Source organism: Anopheles gambiae, chromosome 3 (assembly GCF_943734735.2).
Source record: "Anopheles gambiae chromosome 3, idAnoGambNW_F1_1, whole genome shotgun sequence".
In the NCBI taxonomy this organism is placed as follows: Eukaryota; Metazoa; Arthropoda; class Insecta; order Diptera; family Culicidae; genus Anopheles; species Anopheles gambiae.
The window spans coordinates 70702547-70726669 of record NC_064602.1 but is presented as its reverse complement, the minus strand read 5'-3'; the positions used below and the strand labels follow the sequence as shown (position 1 = coordinate 70726669).

At 45.5% G+C, this 24123-nt stretch overlaps 1 protein-coding gene across 11 annotated transcripts; it reads right to left on the bottom strand.

Moving 5' to 3' along the window:
- Window positions 1-1050: 1050 nt before the first annotated feature.
- LOC5667922 (sortilin-related receptor) lies at window positions 1051-23470 on the bottom strand. Of its 11 annotated transcripts, XM_061653036.1 has the most exons (16): window positions 23195-23431; window positions 22577-22624; window positions 21640-22363; window positions 11761-12018; window positions 11528-11689; window positions 11327-11450; window positions 10856-11246; window positions 10526-10789; window positions 7480-10452; window positions 7240-7399; window positions 6898-7171; window positions 4807-5520; window positions 4474-4733; window positions 4125-4393; window positions 3889-4057; window positions 1051-3804 (listed from the first exon to the last, which is right to left on the bottom strand). In XM_061653036.1, exons 3-16 carry the CDS (start codon window positions 22123-22125, stop codon window positions 3484-3486), a joined length of 6825 nt encoding a protein of 2274 aa, XP_061509020.1. In that variant the 5' UTR covers window positions 22126-22363; window positions 22577-22624; window positions 23195-23431; the 3' UTR covers window positions 1051-3483. The 11 variants fall into 11 exon arrangements, with proteins under 11 accessions (XP_061509020.1, XP_061509021.1, XP_001688250.2 ...); XM_061653037.1 differs by lacking the exon at window positions 22577-22624 and having other exon boundaries at window positions 21640-22360; window positions 23274-23470; XM_001688198.2 differs by lacking the exon at window positions 22577-22624 and having other exon boundaries at window positions 23274-23439.
- Between the last annotated feature and the right edge of the window lie 653 nt (window positions 23471-24123).

Sequence of the window (24123 nt, the reverse complement as noted above, 5' to 3'; positions counted from 1 at the left end):
TAACGGAACATCGTCCTATAGGCAGTGCTGCAAAATGTCACTGTCAATGTCATAAAAAAATCTGACTGAAACAAAATCCAATGTCAGCGTCACGTACTCAATTGTTATAATCAGAGATGATACTCAAAACGACTTTTTTACTGTGATCAAATCTGCAAATGTCACTAACATAGTCATGACAAATTCCGGCTGAAACGAAATAATGTCAGTGTCACGAGCGCTACTGTGATGATCCGAGGTGAGACTCAATCAGTTGTTTGCAACCATCACATGCTTGGTGACTCTTGGTCAGTCACTTGGTCGCGATATGTGTTTTCAGTCGGTGATCATCACGAGTTATGGGAGATATGCGTGCGAGTGGTTCCAAGAAACAAAACTAGCATGGTCCCACTCTGTTTGACCCGACAGATAATCAAAGGAGACAGAGCGAGAAAGAATGCTCATTTTGTGTCTGGGACCAAACACCAAGTATATTCCAAGGATGTCGTGATTATCTTTGTGAAAAAATGTCGTGACCAAGTGAGTGTTCAAGAATTGGGTGCTAAACAAAATGTCATCAAGCACGTGATTGATACTCCAACTGTTTGAGTCTCATCACTGATCATCTCAGTTGTGTACGTGAGCTGATTTGAGCTTCGTTTCAGTCATGAGTGTTGGTGACTGAAACAGTGGGATTAGGCAGCACTTTTCACAGCCAGAATCGCGTTCAGAATTTCATGACGTACTTTCATTGAGTATCAGCAATGAGCATCAAGCTACCACGGATATGTTCATTGTTTTCGTTGGTGAATATCTCGTGATACTCATGACATTTTGCTGCACTGTCTGTAGGTATGCCGACAGGAGGAGGACCAAAAGTCATCAGAACAAAGATGCAGAAAAAAAGAAAACTTCAAACATTATTTTTTGTCGTCTTCTGTTGAGACTCCAATCCCTCTCTAGCTGTGTTGACCCCGTCCATTTGGGGAACAGTCACCGTCGTATTGAGGACGTCCGCAACTGGACGGTAATGGCGCACATACATATTGGGAAGGGGGAGTACACACGTCGTACATACACACACACATACTCATTGTCGTCTTTATTGTTTCGCTACTTAATGGTAAAGATAATCAATTACACACAACTCAGTTTCTGCAAACCCCTGGCGGACTATTTTATATTCACTACTGTTTTGTGTTTCAAAAGAAGAAGGATCTTCTTTTATTTTTTTTTTTTATTTTGGAATTCTTGGTGTGTTGTCCTGTGTGTGTGTGTGTATTCTAGTATAGAGAAGCCAGAAACCAAAGATTTCTTGTTCATTTTTCTTGTTAAACGGAAGAACATTTACCAAACAATCCACTTCTGTTTCACTTCTCTCTCTTCGCCTACCCGTTTGATAGAGCTTATCAATGCACGGCTTTAGTAGATTGATAGTAGTCAGGCGTGGTTTTAAAACTACCCGTTCCGCATGAAAGCGATCGCACACACACAGACTCACATCCAAAGACAGAAAATTACCCAAAAATTACACAATATAGTTAACCTATCGTTCGTTTACCTTTCTTTTGGACCACACACTTCACTCTTGCTCTGCTTGCAATCGTCCTACTGTACAAATACCTTCTCATCGTCCTCCTTTACCCAAAATCTGCAGTCGGAAGCGGATGCCTCTACAGTTACGATCATCACTACGAGTTAGCTCAAAACAAGGGACCTACATTCGGTCAACATCTCTATCTGCATTTTTGGGGTATGCCTCTGGTTGGTGGCGGGAAAAAATGGGGTTTAAGTAAACTTTCTGATAGTATTTTATGTCTGAGCTATTTCTATCCTCCCGTTTCATCTTATATGGAGCACCACCTTCCATTTTCATCTTATAGTAAAAATACAGTTATTTTTTGGAGATGTTATAATGATGCGCGATGCGATCGTTTTTGTGCGCCGCGCGTCTGCTAAAATCACTACCAATTACAAAAACCCATTTCAAACATTGCTCATATAAATTCATACGAAACGTAATACCCGTGGTTCAATCAAACTCAAGCTTAATTCAATGCCCAATTGCTATAGGGCGGGGAGAAAATTGAAAGAAGGATGAGGCGTTAACCTTTCCTCTCCACTCTTGTTTCTCCGTTTAAAAGGATGTGTATTGTAACTTATCGTAGCATTTTACAGTTTTTTGCTTTGTTTTTTTTTTACAAATATTCTCCTCGCAAAACACGCCACAATTTCACAGAATCTGTACACTTGCAAACGTCTCTTCTTACATCTTCTTTCTATGAGCAAATCTGTGCTCCTCTACTCTCCCACAAGAGACACGTGCTGTGTGCCCACAAGTGGTTCCGTTTGCCGTTTTATTGTTATGCAGTTTTCCCCCTTCTTCCCCTTCTTCCCCTTCTTTTTTCTTCAAACATGCCTATTAATAGTATTTATATTATTACAATTAAAAAACCGTGATAACGCGCGACAAACACGCAACACACATGCTGTACCCGAGAGAAAGAAGAAGAAAAAACAAACAAATTGTATATGACATTCTAGTTGGAAGGATTGAAGGAAGAGAAGAACAAACAACATAAACAGAATGTACAAATAGTTTACACGCAAAGAGTTTGCTTACAAACGGTACAAATTAGCAATTGACTGTTTTTCCACGACAAAACTTTGCTTACTACACTCTTCTTTCTCTCCTGCACTCTCTCCATTTCCTTCCGTATCGCAGCAATGGACTCTACAGAACGACACGATTATTCATTCTTTTGCTTTATGTTTTTTTGCTACTGTCCAATTCTATTCCCACTTGGCTACACTTTAAATAAATCTATTTCAATAAAACGAACAACACATAAATACACAAAAAATTAGTTTAGTCTTTCAGTTTTGTTTGCTTCCATTTTAGCACTCCTCTCGTCACTCACTGTTTCTCCTTTTTCTCTGTCTCTATTTCTTTGTTTAACGCATTTTTTTCTTAATGCTTATTTTAGTTTTTTTTTTTTCATTTATTTCTTGTGTCTCTTGTTTGACTTTCTTTAGTACGTCTTTGTTAGGGTTTGTTGTTTGTTTTCTTTTTTTTTCATATCAATCATTTGGCCTCCCTGTTCGGCCCAGTATAATATCGTGTTACACGCCGCGCGTTTCGTCGTCGTCGGAAGCTGGCTGACTCGATTAAATGTACGATAAATGGGGGATTTACTGCGCAACAAAACACGTGCGCACCACGCACGGACACGTGTATCAGCATAATGTGGTTCAGTTCTGTGCTCGCTAGTTTACGCGCGCGCTACTTTTTATAAACCCCCGGAGCGTTCCGTTTCAACATCAACACTTTCCCCCCTCTGCCTTTTGTCTTGGTGTGGACACGCAGGCAAGGAGGATTTTATCTGAGAGATCGTATCGTTACCACGCATAATCTATTAAATATATTAGCAAAGCCCCCGTGCGCCCGTGGGACAAACTTTACACACGCCTCCAGACTCACCTTGCACTGTCGTTTACGTTCGCTTAAGCAATCACCAGCGGCTCGTCGTCGGAGAAGCTGCGCGGTACCTCCTGATGCTCGTGCTCGTCATCGTCCAGCGTGCAGCCGATGCGCGTGGCACCGGTTCGCGTGTCGTAGTGCGAGTTGGCGAACCGGCTGAACGAGCTTTGCAGCCGGCGATGCCGCTGCACGAAGTACACCAGCACTGCGACCAGCACGACCGCCACGACCGTCGGCACGATCCACTTCCACGCCGAGCTGACGGTGGCGGTGGACGGTTCCATCATGATCCACGCACTGTACTTGGTGAACGATTCCGTCTCTACGATGTCGGAGTACAGACCCTAGTTTGTGGGGGAGGGGAAGATGACGAACGATTGCAAATCAGCTTCAGGATTCATATAAATGTAAGCCAACGACTCTCTTACCTGGTCCGTTTTTAGTCGAACGCCAACCGTAAAGACGCCGTGATCAGCGATCGATTTCAGCTGATCCGGTTGAATGAACGCCGGCGGCTCTTTGGCCGGTATCGTCAGGAACGGCGGCACGGAGCTGTTAATGCCGTGGCCCTCGTGCACAATAATTTCGTACGTAAAGCTAAACCAAACCATAAAGAGCAAATTAATCGCTACTTTCTAACTTTGAGCCGCAACAAAACGCTTACCCATCGTCCTTGAAATCTTTCACCGCCTTCCAAAACACGACGTACGTGCCGTTACGCTCCGGCCACACCTGCAGCTGATCGGGTGCGGGCAGCGGAGCCGAGTACGCAACCATCCGGACGGCCTGCGCGTTCGGGATGTCGGTCGAGACGGAAATCTCGTACGCCGCACCCTTCGGGATTTGTCGGAACACGTGCACCATGGTTTTGTTGCTGGACGGTTGCACCGTCACGACGGACGTTTTGTTCAGCGTCAGCTCGCGTACCGTAATCTGCGCGAAGAGACGATGGGAGAAGATTGTTTTGTACCATTTTCTCTACATTCCTCTTTACTCACACAATATACACTTACAATGTATGCTGGGTATGCGGTCAAATCCAAAGCACAGCTATGCTGCCATTCGATGGTCATTTCTTGACTAGTTTCGTTAATATCAACTGTTAGTTCCTTTGGTGGAAGCGTACGATTGTATGCCGTCTCCAGCTTCAGCGGATTGCGACCGAGCGGGCCGGGCCCGATCGGACCGACGATACCGACGCTGACCAGGTACGATTGGCACGGCATCAGGCCGGCCAGCTTAATGCTCCGAGCGGTTGTGTTGATGCGTGCGGCTGCAAATTAGAGGAGGAAATCGTTATTACAAGATTGTTGCTATACAAAATGCCCTCAATGACGCTTGCTTACCCTCAAACAGCGCATCCATGCTGGTGCCGTAGTACACCCCGTACACCAGCTTGCTCGTGTCCAGTCCCTTCGGTTCGTCCCACTGCAGCAGCGCGTACTGGTCCGTCTTTTCCTTCAGCTCCACGTTCAGCGCGGGCAGTGGCACACCGCCGAACGAAACGATCGTCGTTTCGTGCTGGCCGAAGAAGTTCTTCACGTAGGCGGCCACCTTGATGACGTACTGCGTCCCCGGCACCATGTTGTCCAGCGTAATGACCGTGGCGTTTTGTACCTTGATCGTCGGCAGCACCGGATACGTTTGGGGCAGGATCGGCACTACCATGTAGCCGTCCGCATTCGTCACCGGCTTCCAACGCAGCGTTACCGATTTGGCCGTTTTGTTTAGCACCTCGATGCGGGTTACCTTCTCCACGAACGATGTGCCATCGAACGTGAGCGGTACCATGACGGAGGAGAGCGATTCGTGCTTGCCGTTGCGGGCCTTCACCCAAAACTCGTACACCTCGTGCGGTTTGAAGTCTTTGTCGATGATGACGCTCGTTTCCGATGCGCTTACCTTGACGTTTTGGGCGGGCGTTACGTTTTTGGACTGTGGGCGATAGTTGATGGTGTAGCCTTCGAGCTTGCCGTTCGCTTCCTTTGGTGGTTCCCAGCTGACGAGCACGCGGGAACCGTTCTGCTGTATGACCGAAACGCTCAGCGGTGGTGAAGGGACTGGAAAGTGAAGAGTGGAAGGACATTAAACATTGATACAGATTAGTTTCGTGTTTTGTGACTCTTTAAAGACGGTTCATTCATATGAATCATTAAACAAGAGCCTTTCGAATTACCAAACGAATCGTAAAGCAGAATCGCTCTTTTTTTATGGTGATGAATCGTTCTGAAGTTACAACGATTTACAGCGTAAAGAAGACGTTAAGTAGACATACAGGGATTTCCGAATAAATTTACAATGTCTACAATATGTTTCATTGATTGCTAGATGTTTTTCAACAGCTGTCAAATGTTAAACAATAATGTTTCAGTTCTTCCACATCATTTTCAACACATCTCAAGCTGGATTGAGTTTGACAGTTCTTTGTTATGTGTTAAAAATCATGAGTAAGAACTGACTTTTTATGAAAATACACTATAACAGCTGTTGAAAAACATCTTGAAGGTGGTGAATAATGATGTGCACATTTGAAAGTGACTTGGAAAACCGTGTAATAAAGAAAAAAAATTAAAAAACTTAAATTATACAGAGTTTTTCAAGTCACTTTCGAATGTGCACATAGTTATTCACCGCATTCTACATGTTTTTCAACAGCTGACAAACGGTGTATTTGCTTCAAAATGAAATTTCAGTTTAAAAACATGATTTTCAACACACAGCAAAGAACTGTCAAACTCAATCCAGCTTGAGAAGTGTTGAAAATCATGCTGAAGAAATTAAAAAAATATTATGATGGAAATAAAATATTAGATTGATGTGGATTAACATCTGGCATGCGGTCAATAACAATAGTTACATTTGAAAGTGTCTTGGAAAACCCTGTAAAGGGTTTTTAAAATCTAGAAATGATTCATGAATTTCTTTGAGAATGAGAATTATTGAAACAATTCTGAATTAGTTATGAACCTGTGTCTGATAAGTGCTGTGCTTCATGGGACTTTATAAATGATTCATTAATATGAATCAATAAAAGCGAGTTATTCGAACTACGAAATTAATCTTGCACGAGAGAGTTCTTTAACGATATTTGTGAATCATTTAAACATCTTGAATTTTGGAGCAAATAATTGTCCAATGTATCCGAATGTATCCGTAAATAGTCGTCTGAATGAATGACTCATATGAATCATTAAAATGATTAATGACTCTGAATTGCGAAACGAATCTTAAAACAGAATCGCTCTTTTTCGACATTCATGAATCATTTAAGAATTGTGATTCTTTGTTAATCTTACGTGTAATATGATTCACAAATCATTAAGAGAAAGCTTCGAATAACGATCGTTTTTAAGGTGGAATTATTATTTTCCAATATGAATGAAACGTTTCAAAATCATGAATGATGAAATTTCTCTCAAGCAACCAATTAAACTTACTTCCTTCGGTTGTCGCAATTTCGTAGTAAATGTAAGGTGGGGTAATCTTCGTTTGGCCCTTCGCCCGCACGTACGTCGTCACGGTGTAGGTCGTGTACGGTTTCAGGTTGGTAAAACGATACTCCGTCTCCGTGATCCAGTTGGATACGTTTTTCCACTCATTGTTGTAGAAGATGGAGGGCAAATATTCAAGGCTAACGGTCGCCGGAAGCCACCAGAAGATCAGGAAGCTGGTCGAATTGAGCGAACGCTGATCGACACTGATCTGTGTGACCTGTGGACAGAAAGAAAGAGTGTGAAATGAGATGTGGATTGATTTATATTTTACTTCCTAGCACCTACCTGATAGTGTCGTCCTTTCCGATTGCCGGAGCAATTTTCCTCATCCGATCCATCGTAACAGTCCGGCTTGCCGTCGCACTGCAGCATCAGCGCGAAGCACGTGTTGTCACAGGCAAACACGCCCGGATTGGTGCTGCAGTTGCGGTTCGTCGTCACCGATCTAAGAGAAACAAATGTGAAATAGCCTCAAAATTAGATTTACCTCTCAAAATAGTCACCAGCACCAGCAGGAACACTTACGTTGAAGGCTTAAAATTGCACTCCTCATCGCTGCCATCCACACAGTCCGAGATCCCGTTGCAGAACCGATCCATCGGCAGGCACATACCATCCGTGCGGCACCGGAAGTTGTTGTTGCTGCACAGCTTATGACTCGGGCAGTTCTCCTCGTCCTCGCCGCGCGGACAATCACTGTAACTGTCGCACACGAACCGCTTCGGTATGCACGAACCCGAATCGCACCGGAACTCATGCAGCCCACAGGTACGATCCTTGCGCCGTGGCGGCGTCGAACTGCTCGACGATCCGGTCGGTGCCATTGTCGTTCCATTTCCTCCGATCGGCTTTCCACCCGCCGGTCCCTGCTCGCCACAGCCCTGCTCGTCCGAGTGATCCTCACAGTCGTTCACACCGTCACACTTCCACCAGTACGGCACGCATCGATCGTTGTTACACTTGAACATCCAATCGTGACACTCCTGGCCGGGCTTGATGTTGATGCCCGGTTTCTTCGTCGGCGCTTCCGTCTTGCCCGCGTCTATACTGCCGCCCCCGCCCGTAAGCATCGGACAGTCCTTCTCATCGCTACCATCCTTACAATCGGCCGCCCCATCACACTGCCACGTTTTGTAGATGCACTTGCCATCGCTCACGCACGTAAACATCCACGATTCGCACGTGTTGTTGTTACAGTTCGCCTCATCCGACCCATCCGGACAGTCCTTCTCCGTGTCGCAGCGCCACTGGTTCGGCAGACAGGCGTTCGTTACATTACACCGGAACTCGTCCGCCTTACACTCAACCAGCGTGGCGTTCTTCTTCTGACAGTCCTTCTCGTCCGACCCGTCGCGACAGTCGTCCTCTCCGTCGCACATCCACCCCAGCTTAATGCACCGCCCATTGTCGCACGTAAACTCGTTCGTCTTACAATTCGGGGTCTTGCAGTTCTCCTCATCGCTTCCATCCTTACAGTCGCGATCGAAATCGCACAGATAGTGCTTCGGAATGCACTGCTGGTCCAGCTTGCAGGTGAACATGTGCGGCGGACAGGCCGGCTTCGCCGCCGGGCATCCCTCCTCATCGCTCCGATCGCCGCAATCGTCCTCCCCGTCGCACTTGTACATCTGCGGCACGCAGCGCGTGTTGTTGCAGTTGAAAAACTTCGGCCCACAGGTTTTGCCCGTCCGGGCGCACCCATTCGCCTGCGCCGTGGTGCCCGCCGGACACGTGCACCGTTCCTTCACCAGCTCCATGCCGTCCGGACAGAGACAGCTGTACGTACGCTTCGGCCCTCCGACACAGATGTGCGAGCAGCGCTCATTGTTCGAGCACGCGTTCGTTCCGACCTGGATCGTGTGCCCGTACACCTTCATGTCCATCAGATTGGTCATATTCTCCGCCACCAGCTTCGCCATAATGCCGTGATCCTTGTCCGCGGAAAATACCGAATTCTGCTTCCAATCGTCCCAGTACATTACGTCCTTCAGCACCGCCACCGCGAACGGATGCTGCACGAACGGGTCCTGCTGCATCACCTTGTGGAAGTTTTTACCATCCAGATCGCTGCTCGCAATGTAATCCTTGCTCGCGTCCACCCAGTACAACCGCTCCGCCATGTAGTCGATCGTGACGCCGTTCGGCCACGCGACCTGCGGCTTCGTAAACAGCTCCCGCACATCCGACCCGTCCATATTCGAGCGCGAAATCGACGGCCGGATCGAGTTCCAGTCCGTCCAGAACAGGTAGCCCTCCATCGGGTGCACCACGATGCCGCGCGGTTTGTTCAGATACTTGCTGTCGATGATCGTGTGGCGCACGTTGGGCGTTCGTAGCGACCCAGGCGGTGGGATCGTCCCAGGGGGTGGCACTCGCAGCGCTTCAATCATGAGCCGCATACCGTCCACGAAGTACAGCACCTCCGAGATCCAATCGTACGACATGCCCTCGACGGAGGACAGTCCATTGTCTACCAGCGTTTCCGGCGTCGAGTTACCGTTCAAACACTGCCGGCCGATCACGTCCGTCAGTATATCAGCCCAGAACACGCAGTTGCGCTTCTGATCGAACTCGATCGCGATCACATTCTTCAGCCCGGGAATGGCAAACTCCGTGCGCGTGTTGTTGTTGCGCAGATCGATCCGCGCAATCTTTTCCCGCTGCGCGATGATCAAAAACTCGTTCGACTGCTCCATCGGGCAGGGGATCGATTGGGGGAGAAACTGGGACGAAAAACCATCCACACACACGTCTCCTTCGATTTTCCGGTAGCCACGCGTTCGCTTGTAAAACGCACCCGGCTTACACGAGGCCGGCACCGCGTACGGGTCAAAGCTGGTCAACGTTTTGTTTCGCACGCAGAACGATCGCTTCTGGCCGCTCCGCACAAAGCCATAGTCACACTCAAAGTCCCAGCTGTTGCACTCGCACACCTCCTGCCGGATCGGCCGCTCGTACCCGATGCCATTGTGGCAGTTGGCGTGTGGTTTGCGCCGCTGGTACGTATCCTGCCGGCCGAGCACGCACGGCATAAAGTAATCGCCCGAGTAGCTTCCCGGCGTCCAGAACTTGTAATCATCCTCCGTGCAGTTCGCTGTGAACGCGTTCTTCAGATCGATCTTAATGATGAGCCACCGATGCTCTTCCTGCTCCGATCCAAACAGCGTAAAGATCGTACCGTTCGCTTCGGCCTCCCGCATCAACCCGTACACCTTCAGCTGGTTGCCGATGAACGGTGTCGAGTGCCACCGTTCGCCCTCGTCCGTCGAGTAGAGGATTTCGTTCGTTTCGCCCTTCAGCTTGAAGTACTTGACCGCCACCAGAATGCCACCGTGGTCGCCCATGTTGAAGAAGTAGTAGTTCTTCAGGATTTGCTTCCACGTTAGGCCCGCGTCACGAGAAATGTAAACGCCGGGATGGCCTTTGAGGGATTTTCCGACGACACCGGCCGCCATAATGACGCCCGGGGCGGTTTTTGAGCTCATGATGGTCACAGAGCTGTAAAAAAGCGAAGAAAGAGCTTTAATAATGTCTCAATAGAGGATTTAATGTTAAAAAGGACGCATCATACCGTGCTACTGGATAAAGAGAACAGAATTTCTGCGACAAATGAAGGCTACAATCCTTGCCACAGTTCAGCAGCGCTCCCTCGTCGTCCGTTTCCGGTGCCTTGATCGGGCGCCACGTATTGCCGTGATCGAACGTGATCACCGACATCAGATAGTCCGGTGTGATCGTTTCCGATACCGGAATGCGGTTCATTTTCGATGCGATGTAGATACCGCGCAGCCCTTCCACCCGGTAAAGGTCGGTGAAGGCTGTTTCGGACGATTTTCTGCATCAAGAAAAATGACCTTAGTATTCATTATTCCAATTTAAGTTTAAACTAACGATTACTTACACCAACCAGCTCGTGCGCCAGTTCAGCTCGGGCACGTAGGTGAAAATGTTCTCCAGGCTCAGCACAAACTTTATATCAGTCATGTCCTCGTTCGACTCGGACACGTACAGATGCGAAATGCGCTCCGTGTGCACGACCGAAATCATAATGCGGCGACCCTCCACATCCGCCACGTGGTAGCCGCGGATGTCGAGCTCGGTTTGAAAGTCGGCCTTCACGAACTTGCCCCGCTTGTAGGAGATCAGCAGCTGGGTGCTGTTGGGAAGGCGTTGCGAAGCGAACATAAAGTCTTTGTTGATATGAAAATCTTCCACCTTTTCGACGAGCACGTTAAACTGCCGGTTGCCCGTGTAGAGGTCGGCTGCGTTGAAGAAAATCACTGACGAGGTGTCTGTAAAAGGTGCGAGGAAGGGAAAGGGTAATCTGTTACAAACTGTGACCATGTTGGGAGGTATTAGCAAGGGTAATTACTTGTTGGTTCTTTGCGTTCCACGTATAGATGGATGGGGACACCGTCTCCCGATGACCACAGGAAGGACTTGACGTAGCTTTGCAGCAGCGTAAACGATGCGCCAAAGTCAGTTGTGTAATAAAGCTGCAAGGACAGTGGAAACGAGAAGTATTACGATCATTCCTACATTAAAAAGGACGCATTGCTCCGCTAGTGCTAACCTTCCTCTGGGGATCGCGCTTGTCCAGCACGAGGAAAGTTCGCCGATCCGAGTCGTAAAATGATACGTCCGATGGGGTAAAGTCAAGCTTTCGCATCGTTATCGTTTTGCCGTAGTCTTCCGATGTGAATATCGCTTGATTTCGCGGGTCTATGAAGACAATCTAAAGCAAAAGAAAGCGTTTTAATTAATTCACATCATTCACAACGTTCCTCCTGGCCTGCTCTTACATACCGTGTTATATTTTTGGTGCGTAAAAAATTGCTCCACAGTAGAGTTGGTCATAACGCCGCTAATGTTGAGCATAAAGTCGGCCGTTTTGTCCAGGAATGTATCGCCATAGTCTTCGGACATGAAGATACGCGAGGGTGATGGCGGCGGGGACTTCATGTCCGTGTCCGGTGGTTCGCGGGCGAGACAGATCATAACGTCCGTACCCTCGCCCAGCCAGTGCACAATCAGCTGACCGTGGGAATCGTTCAGGTTTGTCGTCTGAAAGTGGAAAATTGCGAAAAAAAAAGAGCATTTATCATTTGATCATTACATGAGAGGGGTTTAAGGTGAAACAACTATTTTAGATTGATGTTGATTTAAGTTGTTGCTTAGAGTGTTTAACATCTGTGTTTAATGGAAAATAACGAAATACACAGCACATAACGAAACAGAGCAGCACATAATGAACTATGGGAATACGGGGCAAAATGACCATATCGATCCTTTAAAACGTACTCAAAAGAACATAAAAAAGGATGAAGGTTCTAAAAAATGAAAAATAACTTTGTTTCATATTTTGCTGTTTCAGTAGGAAAGTGGAGCAAAATGGTACTGTTAAGGATTTTTCTCTGTATCTGATTGGGTAAACTATTTTACACTGATATTTTGACGGCAATCAATGCTTCAACATCATACTCATGAAAAATAATCAGAAATAGACTCATTAAAAACAAATATAAATGAATGAAATGAAATTTAAAAATCAACATAAAAAGCTGTGGAAAAAAACTTGTGCGGGGTGAAATGGTCTCGCTATAGGGCAAAATGGTCTTACACCAAATGTCAAAACACATCAAAACAAAGGGGCAAAATGGGCCACGACATTGGACCTTAGGCTTTGGTTTAAGCTCTTGCATCTAGGTATAATTGTGCGAGTAGAGCTTTAAGTTTAGTATTAAAGTGTTTAGTTAAATAATTTAATAAAATGATGGAATATTTCAATAATTCACGTGAGGTCAGTAATTTTTCTTGTCGGTATAGTGCTGTATGTATGCACAGTTTTATTTATGTAAAGTGAATATATTGTAGCGACCTTAGCTTACTCCACAGCCTAATCATGTTGCTCTTGTCAAAACATACCGACCCTTTTGCCCCAAGCTGGAATGACCCTTTTGCCCCAAGTGAAACATTTTACAAAATTTAACATTAAACACTTTCTAATAAATTTAAATTGTTACTTTTTTCACGTAAATCAGTGATAAATATCATGTGCATGGATACATATTCTTTTTGCTTTATTTATATGTTAAATTCTTACGAAAGCTTATTTTCGTGACGGTGAAACTTACATAGTTTTGAGCTACCATTTTATTTGCTAATTTATTTAAGTATTTTGGAATCTTAGGTTATGAAACGTTAATGCTTTAAACTTTGTAGTTGGTGTTTTTTCAATCATTAGAAATCATTATTAACGTGTTAATTTGCCAACAATACAGGTGACCATTTCGACCCAGCTTCCCCTACAGTTTGTGCAAGCAGCAGACAGCGTAAAACAGATCTGGGTTAAATTTAATGATTTTCGTCAATTGATTAACGTGTCACTAATGCCCCAAGGTTCCATTCTTGATAATGTATACTATATACAGAGTAAATCGTTTCGATGGACAATCATTTATCCTCCCTTAACCCTGTAGAAGAGCACTAACAAAGCAGAAAGACATAAATAATCTAAATAGTCTAGATTTAACACGCCTAGAACAATAAAAACTAAATCACTGATGCATCACAATCAAGTCTGCATCCCATTTAACGTTGAGTGACGATGGTCACACAGCCAACCGCCCACCCACCCGCCGATGACTAATGGCAAGAGGACAAAATCTTGCACGCTGTGCCCCATCATCTCATCTCTTCCGTTTGCCGCACACGATTGAAAATCATGACCCAAGTGGCGTTTAGATGTGTGTATAATAGACACCACCCCCACACTCCGTCGTAAATGCATCCTGCCTATTTAGTGCGAAGGCGTTACCCCGTCTTGTCCCGGACACATACACTCACACACACACATCCGGCAACACTTCTTATCATCGTACGTCGTTTGTACTGGGAATAACTCATCCGAGAGCTAGAGCAATTAGAATGCAACAATTAGCTCTTTCCCCCCTTCTCTCTCTCACCGTGTGTGTGCGTGTCATGGCATACTATTCCCGGCTCGCAACAGCAGCTTCCAACATTTCCCCCCTTCCAGCATTATCGAGATTATCTCTCGGCACGGGGGGCGCATATGAATCATGTAAATTGTTTAATAGCAATTTTCCTCCATGCCGCATTGACAAAATCATCAAAACCTGTGATGACTGTGGCTGTGTCGTCGCACTAAAACGCGATAATTGCGCTGCACACACATCGAGGAATTCCAGCAATGGAGAGTAATTAATAGAAATAGACAACCATTGACTCACACACAATGGCGGTCCATAAATTCTAACATTTATTACACAAAAAAGCTTCCTCAACCTTTCAAAAACAAAAACAAAATCCCGTTTGCGTTTGTTTGGGTCGGCGGAGTCGTGTTCGCGTACAACGCCAAAAATGGTAGATTTTCTTTGTTCCCTCGGGCGCACGGGTGCTGCTGCAATTGGCGTCACCGATGCATAACACGTACGCGCAACACATAGTACTTTACTCAAATGGTTCTATTGGGTTGTGTGTGTGTGTTTTTTCCGTTTTTTTGTGAAAAATAAGCAGCAATTTTGGTGCTGGTGTTGCTGTGCAAATGTGTCGTTTTTCTCCTCTTTCGGTTACGGTTCAACGACAAAGAGAAGACACACAGGCGCAGAGAGGAAGACATGATGTGACAGATGTACTTGAAGAAGAGACGCAATTGAACTACATTCTGTTATTGTTCAAAGGTGCAAATAGGATGGACCATCCATTTCGTACGTTTTATCTCCCTAGCACGGCACAAAGAAAGATTCCAAGACATTGAGGGGGCAGCTGCTCTCGGCGAGACAGTATGCAAATAACATTATCGCTAACACTTTATTGCATTCTTCCTCTTTTTCTCCCTCTCTTTTTCATTAGATCGTTGTTATCTTTCTTCATTGCTGATACACAACTCAGTTAACTCTACAATGCGAACTAAAATGTAATTTCCAAAAACATTAAAGCTCATGATGATGAAATAGATTAAACGTAAATTTCCAAAGCGCAATCACCTTCATATACGCACGGTTCATGCATACGCATCTATCGTTCGAGATAGTGAAAAGGTGCGACAAACAACCCCGATCGATGATGAAAAGGAAGAAGTGAAGGTGGTAAAAACACGATTTCGCGGCCACGGGCCGATGACATGAAAATAGAAATGACCTTGCTGTTTTTTAGGTTGTTTTGGTCGATTAATTATTGTCCTTGTTTGTCGAGCGTCGCTTGATGGTGAAATTGAAGAGCAATATGTGTCAGATTACATCAGATTTATTAGAAAAAAAGAGATATTTAAAAAGAGAAGCAAAGTGATAAAATTAAGACCTATTTTAGGGTCTTAAGACGAATGACAACATTAACCAGGAAATTAGACACTTGACAGGGCAGATATTCAGACAGAAAGATCAGAAGATCAGAAACAAACCAATCACTTGAGCAATCTGGATCGTTTTGTTACCTTCCATTAAGATTTATGAGCCGTAATGAAGCCTTTTAAATTGAATAAATAAATAAAAATTTCTATATTATGAGATTTCCTGATGTTGCCTGGATGTTCAAAGGAAGATTTATGGATCTCCAAATCTACGCAATTTGAACAGTTTCAATACTTCGCAAATAGCTTTTATTTTCTAAGAAAATTTATATTGTTAGTATCACAAGATACAACGGCTTATAACATTGCATCAATATAAAAATCAGCTTACTTACTTACTACTTATTAGGGTTTTCAGGGGTTTCTCATAGTTGTAGGATGTTTCCTTGAACTTATCGGAAGTGAACTTTATAAGAAGGGAATTGCACTCGATTGGATGGGATTGGATTTGTCCAAAAAGGGTGCTATTTAGTGCAATTCCCATCACATAAAGAGTAGAGTGTGAGTCATGAAAGTATCCCACAACTATGAGAACGCCTGAAACCTCCTGTAACCTTAAGTATAGACTAGTGATGTGCTCTTTGGAGCGCACCCACGAGTCCGATCCTACTCTAGTAACATCCGAACCACTAGTTCCACCCGGAATGAGAGTCGTTCGGTTTCGTTAGGTGTCGTGCGGAGTCGTCCGGAGTCGTGCGGAGTCGTCGGGAGTCGTCCGGAGTCGTCCGGAGTCGTCCGGAGTCGTCCGGAGTCGTCCGGAGTCGCCCGGAGTTGTTCAGACTCGTCCGGAGTCGTTGGGAATCATTCGGAGTCGTCTGGAATCGCCCGGAGACGACCGGTATCGAAGTCGGTCGGAGTTAATAGCAATCGTCCGGTGGCATTTCCTTGTGTTTCTTTTGGTGTTTTACCTTGCGCGTGCACTTCGTATGTAGGTCTTTGGTCGAATCCGGTCGACTCCGGACGACTCCGACAACTCGGGACGACTCCGACGACTCCAAACGACTTCGAACGACTCCAGATGACTCCGACTCCGAACGACTCCGAACGAATCCGAGCGACTCAGACCATCCGACTTACCCACCACTAGTATAGACATAACGTGTGATTAGTGTATCAAGCAAACGCCGAAGAATACCCCAAACAGGCATTATTACTCTATATCAAGAAGGTGGTTAGCCGGTCTCGTAGTACAGTCGTCAACTAGTACGACTTAACAACATGCCCGTCATGGGTTCAATCCCCAAATAGACCGCGCCGCCATACTTAGGACTGACTATCCTGCTATGGGGGAGAATCAATTAGTCACTGAAAGCCAAGCCCACAAGTGGGTACAGGCAGGCCTTGACCGACATCGGTTGTTGAGCCAAAAAAAAAAAAAAGAAGGTGACACTAAGATGACACTGTAATAAATCTAACCATCAAAGTATTTCAAGAATTGAAACAAAATATTATTACCTTCTTGTTAGAAAACATCATCTTTTAGGCATCAGCAATAATACAAATGTAGTTGGAACGCAAAAAGAACATAATCAAACGATGATATCAATGATGATAAGAATTAGAAAACTGAATCAGTAAAAACATGCCGACACATAAATCTCATTCTTAAAGTTCCGTAGACATCTCTAAAACCCCTCCGGAATAAGTAACGGAAAATGCTGCAATCATCAAACTCGCGCCATATTCATAAACAAAGTTCACTTCAAAGTAACCAACGTTTACAAAATATTCAAGGATCTGCAATTTTCAATTGTAAATGTTTATCGACAGCTCGAACTGTTGACTCAGATTTAACATTCTATACGTTAACCGAATGACTCCAATCAATAATTAAAAAAAAATACCTAACTGAGTCACTTGTAAACGAGCCTAACAGTTGAAACAGTCCATTGAGAATTTAAAGTTTACATTCCGTACACCTTCTCCCTCAAGTCTCTATCAGCAGTTCCGTCATCAGTGTGATCGTGCTTTATAACGATACAAAGTTAACAGTATTCCAGCAGGTTTGCATTTCTGCTAACCCAAACAATTTTCTACAGCGGCTCAATGTTATTGTAATACGATTGACTCATTTGTGCTGGTGGTGGTTTCTGCTGAGCCTGCACAACACACACATACACGCTATCTTAACTTACTCTGGACCTGGACTAGTGGTCTTGTCTTGATAGTATATTCCAGTCAGAAAAAAGGGCTGTGGGCGAGGATTTCATTAGTCAGCAAACACAAATTGCGCAAAAAAGGGCCACCGGAGAACGAACGAAGCATGGGAAGGAAAGAGACCATGCCATATTTGCCAACGCAGGCACAGTTGTGATTATTATGTTTAAAAAAAAGTCTCAACAAAGACACATATTTCTCAGAAAAGTACGAGAGAGGAATGTTGTTCGAGAATTTTAAAGCGAAATTTCAAACCCAAGACCATTACGAGAAAGCAGTAACTCTTGAACAAAGAGCACATCATAAAAAATGAAAAGAATTTTGTCATGTATTGATCCTAGGGCACTGTTTATGATTGCAAAACATGAAAGATCGCTCCTTTCTTTTTAGCTAAACAAATGGTGGGAGCAAGAAGAATATACAACTTCCTTCAATGCGATAGTGCTTGGAATTGCAGAAGATGAATCAGAGTACGCTGCTTATCTGCTGTGTGTTCTGTACTACTGTACTGGAGCTATGCAGAGACCCCGAACTTCCACATGCAGCGCAGCCCTTTCCTGTCTGGGAGAGAGAGTGTAGGGACAGACGAAGTTTCAATTGAGAAGAATAATGCTCTCTGATTGATAAGGACGCCTCTTCTTTATTGGACGCTTCCGGGGAATGGGTCGCCGAGGATGGACGAGTCATCTCGCGCATCATCTGCCGCCTCACTGTGGTCGGTCCAAAAATCGAGTCCCCGACGAGTGCGCTGACGCCGCTTCACCAAGCAAGCATAAACACAGTAGCACACACGGCCAGCAAAATAAACATCACACCACATCAAAGCATGTGTGTACAGCACAGCACCGGGGAACAAATCACTGCCCTTTCATGCACTGGTTTGGTGTTGCTATGGTGACTCAAGCAGGAAGATCTTTCGTACGCGTCATTGCCAAGGCTGGTACACGCTGGATTTAGAATTGAAACAAATCACGCTCAATGCTGCGGGCTCTGCTTAGATGTGGGCTAAGGACGTCTCTTCCCACTGGGACACAATTAATACCACAATAATATTGGAGTACGAATAGGAGAGATCGTTGATTACAATCAACGTAATGCGGGATGATGGCAATAAAAAAATGGACATACCAGACAAACGAATTGTCCTTTCCTTTGCGTCTTCCAAATCCGCCATAAAACGTGTTGGGTAAATTTGACACACATTTCGAGCAGAACGAAACGGACAAAAACCCGGTCAAACTACTGCTTTACATTCAGGTTAAAAAAGAGCTGGCAATATGCTAATGGGTGCAGCGTAGGGTCACTGAAGGGCCACTCAACCTGTCCACGCGATCAGATTACAACCCCCTCCGTACCGTGTTTGCAATGGGTGTCCACGCCGTACTCTCCACAGGTTAAAAAAGCGCAAACGACTACACTTCATTATGCTCGTCTTCGCTTACCACACAACAACTGACGTGAACGAACGGCAACGACTCAACTAGCGTTCGTTCGATCGGAGTGTATTTATCAACGGAATTGATACACCGCACTGAAATTGGATACACTCCGCAAACTGATGGCACACAGTCACGGGGCGGTGGTTTGAGCGAAAAGAGCGGCAACTTACTGGAATCGGAATAATCACGGGGTAGAAGGTTAGTGACAGTAGAACGTTTGGTTTTGATTACGTTACACAAAATGAATGCATTTGTTAAAGGATGTGAAGATGGGTGATTAATCGTGTTCTTTTAGGACATGAAAAGTGGACCAAATAATAATTGGTATTTGGTAATAGGGGTTCTACTAGTGGTACCATCATGAAATAACTGGTAATTAAACCATTGTCAGTCTGTTTCAATAGGGATGATCGGAACTTCCGTAATGTGAAATCCTAAACGAAGTTCTGGAAAGCGAATGAAGATGTTCCTATCAATTTCCTCTTCAAAGCTGGAATTGGAGTGGTCCCTGGAGGAAGTCTCTGTCGTTATATTGCATATAATTTCATTGAATTGTGTTGCGCTGTAGGTCCAACATCTTTCAACTTCCCTGGATCACGAATATCTTAACACCTAACAATCTTCGGGGCGTAAAATCTTCCCGAATCATGTCCTACTATAGCTCTTGAGTGCGAGATATCATATCCTACTACTTCAGAGTTACTTTCCACGCCACTACTCAAGGTTCTAATCGTCTCAAGCAAGAAGACTTCAAGGATCTATTTGTCATGGAACAAATCTAACCCGGAATCACTGTGGTCAAGGATTCTCTTTCATATCGTATACTTCAAACAATATCCTTCAAACTGTTGCCCGAATGTAATTCCATCAGCTTGAATGTTACTACAAACATCTGATAGTGCATCCTTCAAACCGATCGTTTAACTCGGTTGTTCAGTAATTTCACTAAAAGCTCTCAGGTCAGCAGCAGGAGTGATCCACCGACTGATAACAATCCCTTGTATTGCCGCATGATGGAGCCTTCCCTTTGGATGATTCGTAGTTTTTTTTTACAAAAATTAATCTGATTTAAACGCAGTTTTATGATAAGGCGACCTGAACGTAGGAAAATGCTACGTAATGTTTGGCGTAACATTCTGAGCAACTAATGCGTAATATTGATTTGTATTTGTCCCGTCCCTACTACACGTTGATTGTCTCTTATCCTTATCAGCAAAGACAACCACCACAATTGGCATTATTGTTACGTGTAGCGTTTCAAACAAAACCTTGCCCGGATCGCGAGATAAACAGGGAATTATTTCACAAATAAATAAAGAAAAAGCGACCATTTTGCACACAAGTGCATCGTTATCAATGCAATCGCTCATCTCTATTTGTGTGTTTGTGTTTTTTCAACACACACACACAACCACAGTCATAGATAACGCATTCTCCAACCACTGGAAAGTTTGTTTGCGGTCGGCAAAAAGGTGCACCTCGTACAGTTGTGCGCCGATTGCACTTTTGTTCTAGAGTGCGATTTAATCACAAAGCACAATAATATCCCATCTGCGCAGGTACCGAAAAACAAACACAAACGCATTCGTTCCCACGGACCACCACCACCATCATCATCTTCTCCTCCTCGGCTAAAGCAAGGCCTACTGTTGTGTTACGCCGTTTCTTTGACCAACGCAATGTATATCTACGCAAATGTACGCGCTTGTTTACAATTTTCTCTATTCCCAAGCGAAGCATCATCACCCACGGTAGAAGGGCGGTGGGTTGGGAGTTGTCAAAAAATGCTGACATCGCATTTATTACATCGGCCGTTCTCTTTGTGTCGGCGCGCGCGAATCAGTTGCGAATGTGCCTTTGGTACACTCCGATCGATTTTGTTTCCACCGCACACAGCACACACAAACAGCTGATAGAGGAGGTTGGTTCTCTTGGTTGTCTCTTTTCTTCTTTTTTTACGACGCAGTATTACACGTAAAGCTACCTTTTTACGACATGCACTTGAAAAAAGCGTTTTATAATCCGCTTTAAAAACAACTCTTTAGAGAAAATTTCGCTTTACAATAAGTAAAACACGCGTGCAGGACATTTGTTTCTTTTTTTTATCACATCCACCAGAGGGTCAGTCAGCGATAGTCTTTATCTGCCCGCAACCATTAGCCGATTATCGCACGAGGGAAGCGCGCAATTCTAACGCAGCAGAGAAGGTTCATCATATCAAGACCGAATTTCACAACAACACCTCGCAGTGTGTGTTTTGTTTTCTAGCGCGACCCACACACAAAGGCACGCCAATAAGTCGATACGGATCGGTGTCACCCCACCCCACCGCGTACGAATGAGTGCAACAATACAGTACACATACACACACACACACACACACACACACACACACACACACACAAAGCAGGCGCGGATTTTCGCATTTGATTTTCACATTTGCTGATGCTTCTCCTTTCCGTGCAGGCGCAGCGCTTGCTACGTCCCCGTGCACACGGTGTTGCAACAGAAAAAAGAAGTGACATTCGAAGGTAGTTAGTTGCTTGTCTTGTTGTCCGATTAATTCCTTCGATTCTTGAACGGTATCTGTACCTAGAAACCTCCTCCCTTTTCTCACTAGGCCCGTTGCCTTCACTCTTGCAATAAACCATAAAAAGAGAGAGGGAAAGAGAGCAAAGCAGCAGAATGAGCGTGATAAAGAAGCGTGGAACGGCCACTTACCTTTGCCTTGATTATCGGCGACGGGGAAAATTCCGACGCAACCGTGTTCTTCGTCGGCGTGGACGAGTTGCTGCCGGCCGCTGCTGGTGGCGGTGCTGCAGCCCCTGCGGCCGCCTCCGCCGCCGCCGGGATGGTTTTGTTTAGTGCCGCCGCATCCTTGGTCGGTGGTGGCGCATCGCGCTTTGCCCGCCGCGCCAGCTCGTCCCGCAGGAAAGGGGAACGGCCGAGCAGGGCGGCCACCTCCGGATTGACACCGCCGTCTTCACCGTCCAGATCGGCCACGGACAGGGTGACGGTGCGGGGCAGCCGGCGGCTCGCCTCGACGTCCGGTTCCACGTGCAGCACGGACGGGGGGAAACCGTGCCGCACCGACGACTGCTGCTCGGTCGGCACGACCAGCCCGTACAGGCAGAGGACGGTCAGCAGTACCGTTAACCTTCGCCACACCACCACTGCTGCCGCCGCCGCCACCACCGGGCGCGCCATTTTGCGCAGACGAGTGTGGCGGTTGCTGCTGCTGCTGCCGGTGCTGCTGCTGCTGCTAATGGCGAAATGATGGCCGTTGCTCGCAACGACACCCTGCGTCAACCCGCTGGTGGACGAGCGGAAGTGAGCTTGTTACCGTTTGTTGAGGAGGGGGGGTGGGGGAGTTGCGGCACACACTTTCAAAACACGCACAAAAAATTGCTGCGTCAGCCAGGTGGGGGTTCGAGTCCAGCGCCTACTTTAGTGGGGAAAATCCGTGCAGGGGAAGAGAAAATCGTCATGTGCATCCAAAATTGCTTGTCAAAATCGGTGTGCTTGTGTGTCTGTGTGTGTGCGTGTCCTGTACACACACTGTATCCTTTTTTCGTGTGTACTGAGTGGAAAATCCTATCGCGAGCGCACACACACACACACACTCAAGCGCACGCTAGCACTTGCCGCACATACATACACACTCACACACACACATAACACAGTTTCTTGCAACACAAAAAAGGAACTGCGGAGGTTATCTTATTATATCCTCACTTTTGCCACGACCCCGTAGGAAAGCACACATACACACACAAACACGGGCAGACGCGCGGGCGCACACTCTCCACACACACACACACACACACACACACACACAAACGCACAGGCAAACGTTTGCTTTTCCTGCCCTGGGGTACGGGGACTCGTCAAATAACAATAATAATCACGCCACCGAAAGGGCTTTGAACTGAACGAAAATGAGGGACAGGAAGGGGGGAAGCAGTCTTCAAGCGGCTTATCGTGACGGATCGCTAACAATGGCACGCAGAGGGACACGGTTGTGAGCAGCAGCTCCGTTCCGGATGCTGTATAAGCTGTACGTGTAGCTGTGTGTGTGTGCGTAATCCAACAAGTGTTATGATTAGTGAAAAGATTTTCCGATCCTTCTCGCTACACCGCGTTACTTTTGGAAAAAGGTAAAAACACCGCCGACACAGCAGCAGCACCAGCAGCGGCCGGCGCAATACAATGCTGGCTGCGCTGGCGTGTATGTGTGTGTATGGGGGGGCAAAAAAAGGGCAACACACCAACGTACACGATATGTCACTGTCCGCAGCGGTGCAGGCACTTCACTGATTTCATAATTCAATCACCACACATCCATATATACATACACACACAGCGAGAAATACACAGAGGACAAACTGCCGGGGTGAAACCCGTGCGGGGGAAGTAAAAAGTTCTCTTCTTTCTATTGCTTTCACGGAGCAATGGACCGTGCGCGACGACACAACGACGACACTGACTCGCTCTCGGGCTCGTGCCAGTAATTGTTTTCACCAAACACATCACCCGTGGACCAATCGGGCGGGTTGTGCCATTGGCGCGGTGGATGACAGCTCGATTAGTTTGACGTTCCTTGACAGCTGCTGGTGTAGACAACCCAAGCAGCGGAATCGTATTGATGACATTTTTCCTACAAAAATGTTCAGTAACGTTTTTGTACATTGAACAAATTTCGGTTCATGGTTGTTGTTGTTGAGCAATGATTTTAGCATTTAAACTAAATTATAAGGCCCGGTTACGTGAAAATGTTGCGGGAATATCGTTTTAAAATACCCAATCGTTTTTAAAAATATATTGACTAACTTTTAAAACATGTTTATGAGCAAATATGTGCACTGTTTTCAAATACAGTGGAGCGCTGTTCATCCGGGTTCCTTTTATCCGGCTGTCCGTTTATCCGTGCTGTTGAGAAATGCCAATTCATTACAATGGTGACATTGCGTTATGAGAAAGATATTTGAAAAAGCGGTTAAAAGAGCACATTGTCATAACAAAAGACACGATAATTCAAGGCAAATTTTTCAATATTCTCATTGAAAAAAATGTAGTTGATAAAACCATGATTATTTTTATCAAAAAAATAATATAATTTTCCAAAAACTAATCAGGAATTGGTGATAAAATATATCATTTGACTCATTTTCCGTGTTATTCACCTATCCGGACGAGGTCAAGTCC

Bases quoted from the DNA above. Each gene is read 5' to 3' on its own strand.
- LOC5667922 (XM_061653037.1), bottom strand. From the start codon at position 22,125: ATGGCGCGCCCGGTGGTGGCGGCGGCGGCAGCAGTGGTGGTGTGGCGA. The intron at 12,019-21,639 runs GTAAGTGGCCGT...TTCCACTTTCAG, and splicing joins CGCCGATAATCAAGGCAAAG to ACGACAAACCTGAACGATTC. The intron at 10,453-10,525 runs GTATGATGCGTC...GCTTTTTTACAG, and splicing joins TCTCTTTATCCAGTAGCACG to CTCTGTGACCATCATGAGCT.